Raw genomic sequence first — 6,961 nt, 5'->3', positions numbered from 1 at the left:
CTTCCATCTGCTCTAATTCCTTAAGGAAAAGTAAGTTACTCGCAAACATTGATATGTTAGCCATTATCAGTAACAAATTACTCATGTCCCCCCATAATTGATCGGGGCCCCTGGTGTATGGTGATGGTGTAGCAGAGGTGTCAGAAGACTGAGGTCCACCTGCCAGCACCTGCACAGCTTGCATAGGGCCAAACTGACCCATGGACTTGGGGGCCCAGTCTTCATCTCCCACTTCCTCCTGCTTCTCCACCTCCCCATCATCCCACTCGCCCCCCAGAAGAGTGAATGGGCTTTTTCAGGAGCTGTGGGTGATGCTGAGGCCACCTTCTGTGGAAGATAGTTGGTCCTCCCTGCACAGACACAGCTTCTGCAATGCTGTGTCTAAAGAGTAAATCCACTCATGGAATTGGCCAGGGGCCTGTGGCAAGGAAAGTGATGGCCTGAGCGCCCTGGTCCCTGAGCCCCCGCTTCCCAGGTCCACGAGGAAACACTGGCAGGGACCTAGACAGAAGCCCCAAAGGTTAAGAGAATCTCCAAGAGATCCCAAGACGCAACTGTTCTTTTTTAAATTCATTCATTCATTTCTTAGATGTTAAGCACTGAGATGAGGTAGAGAAGCAAGACAGTCCGCACGCAAGGAGCACGCAGTCTAGTGTGTGTCTTGCCAGAGGACAGTGGAAGTGGCTCAGAGAAACAAAGGATAGTTCTAATGCAATGTCACGAACACTATAAGGAGTAGTCGGACTGCAGGAGCGTAGATGATGGAGTAACTTCTGCCTTAGAGAATCGGGAAAGGTGAGGACGTTTGATCTGGGTGCTGAGAGATGGGCAGATGGAGTAACTTCTGCCTTAGAGAATCGGGAAAGGTTTCATAGAGGTGAGGATGTTTGATCTGGGTGCTGAGAGATGGGCAAGAGTTCATGTTTAGGGAAGAGAGGAAAGAACATTCCTCGGAGGTTGTAAGGGAGTGCAATGTTCAGGAGATGAAGTTCAACACGACCCAAGAAAACTACTCAGCGAGAAGGATAAAGAAAAGAGCGAGGAGGATGAGGACGTGGAGGCGGAGTGGGACCCAGCAGGGAAGGGCTGGCGGTTTCTCCCCAGGGATCCAGCACAGGCTTCCGCTCTGTGGTTCGGGAGGTGCTGACACCAGCATGTGCGCGCTCCCAGGACGATCTCACGGTCTGTTTAATTCCGTCGCTTGGCCCAGCACACAGAGGGCATCCACACTGGAAGCGGCGGACAACTGCAAAACTGACCATCACAGTTTGCAGTCACGGTAAACAAAGAAATAGACAGGCCAAGGCCGTCGCTGGGGAATCCCTTGCACTGCATCCAGCTGCCTGTGTCCAGCAAGGACTCTCGGAGGAAGCAGGCCCTCCGAGGTGGCTGAGGGGAGTGACTTGCTTTGGTGAAGTGAGAAAGCAGAGCCTGTGGGGAAGAAGGAAAAGTAGAGACCAGGTAGGACTTTGCGTTCTCCAACTTCCTCTTCTTTCATACCCGGATTTTTTTGCACGTTTGTGTCCCCCTCTCCCTCAGTTGCAGAGCAAGGGTTGAGGACAGCCATGGCCGGTGTGTGACGGTCTCAGCCTGGAGGCTGGCTGGCCCAGTGCAGAGGGGGCAATGTGGGCCACAGGCCTCATGGCTGTCGCCTGTGTCTGCCACCCTGACAAGACCGGCCAAAATGTCCCAGGGGAAGGGGAGTTGGAGGAGGGCAGCATAGCTGTCTGCTGTAGGTTTTCTTCACTGTTAATTCTTGGTTTTCTCCTCTCAAATGAAAGTGAAGTGTCTGCCATCTTGTGGCAGAGGCCTGGTACTGCCTGGGCCCCCATCCTCACGCCTCCCTTCCCTCTGCTCCCCAAAAGGGAAGCTGCCCCTCGGGGTGGTCCGTGGGTGGCTCAGTGAGGCCTGGTATGGAGAGGAGGAGGGAGCCCGGGCAGTAGCATTGACTGGCGCTGGCCTCCCTGCCTCTGGTAGAGAAGCTTTCTGAGAAGGCTCTCCTTGTCCATAAAGGACGGTCATCTGTGAAAGAGAGGTCAGGGTGAGCAGTGTGTGAGGGGTCGTGCTCAGAGAGGACAGAGCCCGGGTGAGGTGACGGAGCAGAGACATCTGCAGACCTGGGAGCCGGGCCTTGCCCTGGGGGACGGGGAAGGGTGGAAGATCTCGACAGCGGGCCGCTCCCATTCTGTGTGACCAGAAAGGGGAGGGCTGAGGTCAAACTCTGAGATGGCTTCGGAGTGTGGGAGACTTGTGTGCCCCCCACACAGAGCGGCTCAGATAGAGCAGAGGGGAGCATGTCTCAGTGGGCGTGTCTGGGACGGGGTGATGGACGAGCTCTCTGAGGATATCCCTGGGCTTCGTACCTAGTGAAGCTGTGAACTGCACTTGTCAATCTGGGACCCTCTGGAGCCAACCTTTTATTTGGTATATGGACACAGCTACAAGAAGCAAGAGATTAAGTCATTCCGAGACATTCTCTGGCTCTCTGAACTTGGGCCAAGAATGTCAAGTCCTCACCTTGTACCTTTTTCTTTCTACAAGCTCTTGGCTAGCACAACCCACAGATGTCATGCATATCATCTTCATGGGAATATTCCACTGCCACAGCCACCTAGAGTCCCAAAGCCTTCCTTCAGTGGAATTTCCTCACAGGCAAATACTGGCGATAATTTAAGTAAATGCGTTGTCACCGTACACTGCGGGCACTGATCCGTTTCCATCACAATGAGGTCATTTCTCACTCAGAACAAACAAGGACAGTTAACCAACAGTTAACCAATCCCAGGTTCTCATTCTCATTGAGGTTCCGCTTCCTGAAAACAGTTCTGGCCCCCAATGCTGTCTTCGCTGGGATTTCAAGCAGGGTGGGCTTTACAAAGGGAATTTGCTGCTTCCAGAATCATTGGAAAGGCTGTTGGCGTGAGGGTTAGGGAATAGCAGCACTGGATTTCAGGATACCAAGAAGTTACAGAAATAGCTGGAAATCGTTGCCGATGACTTTAATTGCCTGCAGCTTGAGAGTGACAGTTTTCAGGAGGAGCCGGCAGTCTCAGCTCTGCTCTCAGCAGATACCTGCGCCCACCCTCACAGCTGCACCTTGCGAATAATGGCTTCTCCTTTGATTTAGCCTGCCAGATTTCGTGTGTGCTTCTCTCATTGGTGGCATCTAAACTGGAGTGCTGCTGGCAATAGAATGTGGGAAATGTAGTTTCCAAGCTCTCAGCCTATGCAATACTGTGGTGAGCTGAGAATGTCAGGGATCAGGACACAATATCTGACATATACTTTTAAAGATGGATGATAATAATAGTACTTCCTTCATATGGCTGTTGTGAGGCTAAAATTAACATTGTGAAGTCTTTGTGCAGAGTGTGGCATATGGTAAACCCTCGATAATTGCTAGTTTACAAAAAAGTGTCAAAACTGAAGTCAGAATGGCTCCTCGTTGTCATTTCTAACCCCTGTAAGGAAACTGGCTGCTTCTGAGCTGCAGGGTCCAACCCACCCACCTTGGCGAGGATCCTGTCCCTCACCGTCCCAGCCTGCTTGTCAGATCCTCAGTCTGCCTCGTTCTGGCTCAGAGACGCAGGAAGAAGATAGACGTTCTCGGGGGGAAAAAGACTGTGGCGGTGAATCATGCTGAATATTAATATTAGATTCCCAGCACTCTGCAGACATAAGGACTTCCTTTTAATTGGACCAAAGGATACTCAGAGACTGCTCAGTTGCCTTACGGAAACACAGGTCCCAGGCCCCACCTTGCACTCTGTCCGAAATGGAATCAGTGACTCTGGGAACGGGTCTCTGCAGCCTTGTGCTCGAACACTGCAGGCAGCCCGGGACAGCGAAGAACTAGGGCACAGCTGAAGCCCAAAAGGGAAAGGAAACGGGCTGAGATCCGTGGGGAACAATGTCTATTTCTTAATCCGTCTCCTGCCCCAAATAGCTCCGCTCTCCTCCCCCAACTTGTGTTTACGTGTCTGTTTCTTTCCCTGGCAGCAGATGCCACCAGGCCTTCAACTAGGTCACAGAGGGTGGTGATGAACTGACACAGGCCCTCAGGCCACGTCTTCCCCTGACCCTGCTCCCCAGGGCATCCTGGCGGGGTCCCCAGTCACGAGATCCACAGCATGCAAATATGTAAATGTCCCCTCTGCCACCAGGAACAGGCCTCCTGCCATCTCTCTGTCCCGCCTGAGAGATGGCAGGAGGCCGGTCCCTGGTGGCAGAGGGGACAGCACGGGGTGGTGCTGTGGCCCTCCCCGCCCTGGCCTGCCGGGTCCCCTCATCTCCTCCCACCACAGCCCTGCTCCGGTGCTCTCAGAGACCCCACTCTTCCCTGGGGCCCCACTGCTCCCCCTGGTAGAGGACCGAGCCGTGCCACAGGGACCCTCAGGGCCAAGCCAGGGCTCCCTGCACACACCGGGACAGTGGTGGTGTGATGGGTAGAGCGAAAAGCACAGTCAGAAAAGCTCATTTCAAACGCCAGTCACCCGAGGCGCAGGAGGTAAGAGCTCGCCCAGAGTGACCCAGCTGGGAAGTGGCAGAGCGCAGGCCCGCGAGGACCCACCGCACATCCCGAGCCACCCTGTCAGCCTCCCTCACAGCCCGACGTCGTCGTCCCTTTGTCTCGGGACCATCTCGGCCCGGGATCAGGTCCTGATGGCTCCTTTCTCTCCACAGGTTCTGTCAGAGCATGGCTACGGGCAGATCACGACCGACATCCGGGAGGGACAAGCTTTCTACTACGCGGAGGATTACCACCAGCAGTACCTGAGCAAGACCCCCGACGGGTACTGTGGTCTCGGGGGCACCGGCGTGTCCTGTCCGCTAGGTATTAAAAAGTAATTTCTTCCCATGTGGTCGGCCCTTGAGGTCACAGCAAAAACACTTTCAACAAATTAGGCAGTTCTCTTGTGGTTCATGTCAGTGGCTTTTTGAAGTTCACAAAGTATAAAGGTGTTCGTAAAAATCTGGTTTATTGAGATATAATTTACATGAAGTGCCATGGCAAGTTGATAACATGTAATTTATCTTCTAATAAGTTGTGGTGGCAGTAGAGCTGTGAAATTTTTTGGATCATTTGGAGTCTGAATGAGGATAATGAATATGCTGTATTCTCCCTTCTTGTGCCTGGGTGCCTGCCATGGAAACTGAGGAAGGAAATGAGAGATAGTCGGGCAGGGCAGGGTATGTTGGAAATCTTTTATCTGAGTCCTGTCCCACCTCACATGCCCTTCACCCTCCAGTGCCTTAAAATTTGCAAACATTTATAGCCTCAATGAATCACTTACAGAAATACTTTGCTCTGCTGATCCTATATATGCATAAGAGGCTTTCTCTCTTTGGCCTTCCTGTGGCAGAGAAAGTGGGAGTTAGCTTGATGAAGTCTAACGTATCGCTTACAGCTATGAGAAATGCTTGTTCTAATAAAAGTCTGTATTCTAATAATAAAAATCTGCCTGATGTCTCATCTGTCTTTTACTTGTTTAGGTAGGATGTTTCTAAGTATTGTGAGATATAAGCCTCAGAGTCATTTACCCCCGATGGGAAATCTGATTGAAGTTTTTGGAAAACATGTACACCCCTGGCTCCTGGCAACTTTAGTAATAATTGCCGTTTTCCACGTGCATGTTGCCGGCTTCACAATATTCTAGTTAGAGAGAACAGATACATGCAGTGCCTGCCCTTAAGAGTCTTTATATTCAGGACAAGGGGCGGGGGACATAGGCAATAAATATGTCAACAAATGAATAAATAATTGCAGGTCCTGAGAAATGATATGGACATGATAAGTAGGATAAGATAGTAAGTTGTGTCTGGGGCTGCGGAGTCATTTTGAGGGCTGTTTTAGCGACGCTGGTCAGGGAAGGCTTCCATGAGGTGGCGAAACTTAAGTTGAGAACCGCAAGATCTGAATGATGCAAAGGAGACACGTGAGCACAGGTTGGAGGTGGAGGGCAGAGCTTTTGGGGCAGGAGAGGGATTAAGAAATAGATGTTGTTCCCCATGTAATTAGCTCATTTCTTTACTTTCCCTCTTGGATTTCTGCCATACCCTAAGCATCTCAAGAATACAGAAGTGAAGGAGATGTACCTAATCACTGCCAGCATCCCCACTTCCGTTGCTTGAAGGAAGAGCTTTCCAAATAGAAGGACCAGGATATTCAAATGGCCGAGACAAGGAGGAATATGTGATGGTTGAGAAACAGAAAGGCCAGTGAGGCTGGAAATAGTATGAAGTGATGAGAGTGGAGTCCCAGTGAACGGGATTAGTGTTTTATAAGAGAAAGAGACAGGAGCTCCCTCTGTTGGCCATGTGAGAATATAGCAAGAAGGAGGCTGTCTACAGGCCAGGAAGCAGACTCTCACCAGACACCAGATATGTTGGCACCTTGATCTTAGACTTTAAAGCCTCTAGAATGGAGAAATAAGTGTTTGCCATTTAAGCCACCCAGCCTATGGCATTTCGTTATAGCAGCTCAGCTTGACTAAGACAGGTAGCCTGCGCTGATATCTTTTTATTCCTCCAGATCCAGACTCAACCTTTCTCCACCTCTCTCTGTGTCCTGGGAGTCCTGAAAGGACGGTAACGACAGCCTTCCTTGCTCACTTGCTTTAATTCGGGTCTGGCCAACAGGAGGAGGTGCTAGTAGGAGTCTGAGAGCGGGAGATGAGTAAGGTCTTTGCCCTTGTCTCTGTGAGTTGGCTGTACGTGGGTGACAACAGCTCCACACTCTTGCTCATTATGGCCCACACCACCATCTTTTGGGGTTTACCCAAACCCTGTTCACTTTGTAAGTATTTCCTATATGAACCTCTCCTCGATTATCCAGTTTGAGTGTGCATCTGTTTCCTGGCAAAACCTTCACAGACACAAATAGGGAAGGTAAACTTTCTTCCATAATTAATTCCAAAAATTATTATAAAAGAGATTCTCTTATTCTATATTCATGTCAATT

General features: G+C 50.8%; 1 protein-coding gene across 2 annotated transcripts in view; it reads left to right on the top strand.

Moving 5' to 3' along the window:
- MSRA (methionine sulfoxide reductase A) overlaps nucleotides 1-5,470 on the top strand; it is a 327,699-nt gene extending 322,229 nt beyond the window's left edge. For both annotated transcript variants that reach the window (XM_025042498.1, XM_015600694.2), the window contains one exon: nucleotides 4,684-5,470. In XM_025042498.1, coding sequence (XP_024898266.1) covers nucleotides 4,684-4,848 — 165 coding nt within the window. In that variant the 3' untranslated portion in view covers nucleotides 4,849-5,470. The remainder of the gene's footprint in view (nucleotides 1-4,683) is intronic.
- Nucleotides 5,471-6,961: the final 1,491 nt, after the last annotated feature.

This window comes from Pteropus alecto, unplaced genomic scaffold, assembly GCF_000325575.1.
Source record: "Pteropus alecto unplaced genomic scaffold, ASM32557v1 scaffold50, whole genome shotgun sequence".
Taxonomy (NCBI): domain Eukaryota; kingdom Metazoa; phylum Chordata; class Mammalia; order Chiroptera; family Pteropodidae; genus Pteropus; species Pteropus alecto.
This window is presented reverse-complemented; position numbering and strand designations above follow the sequence as displayed.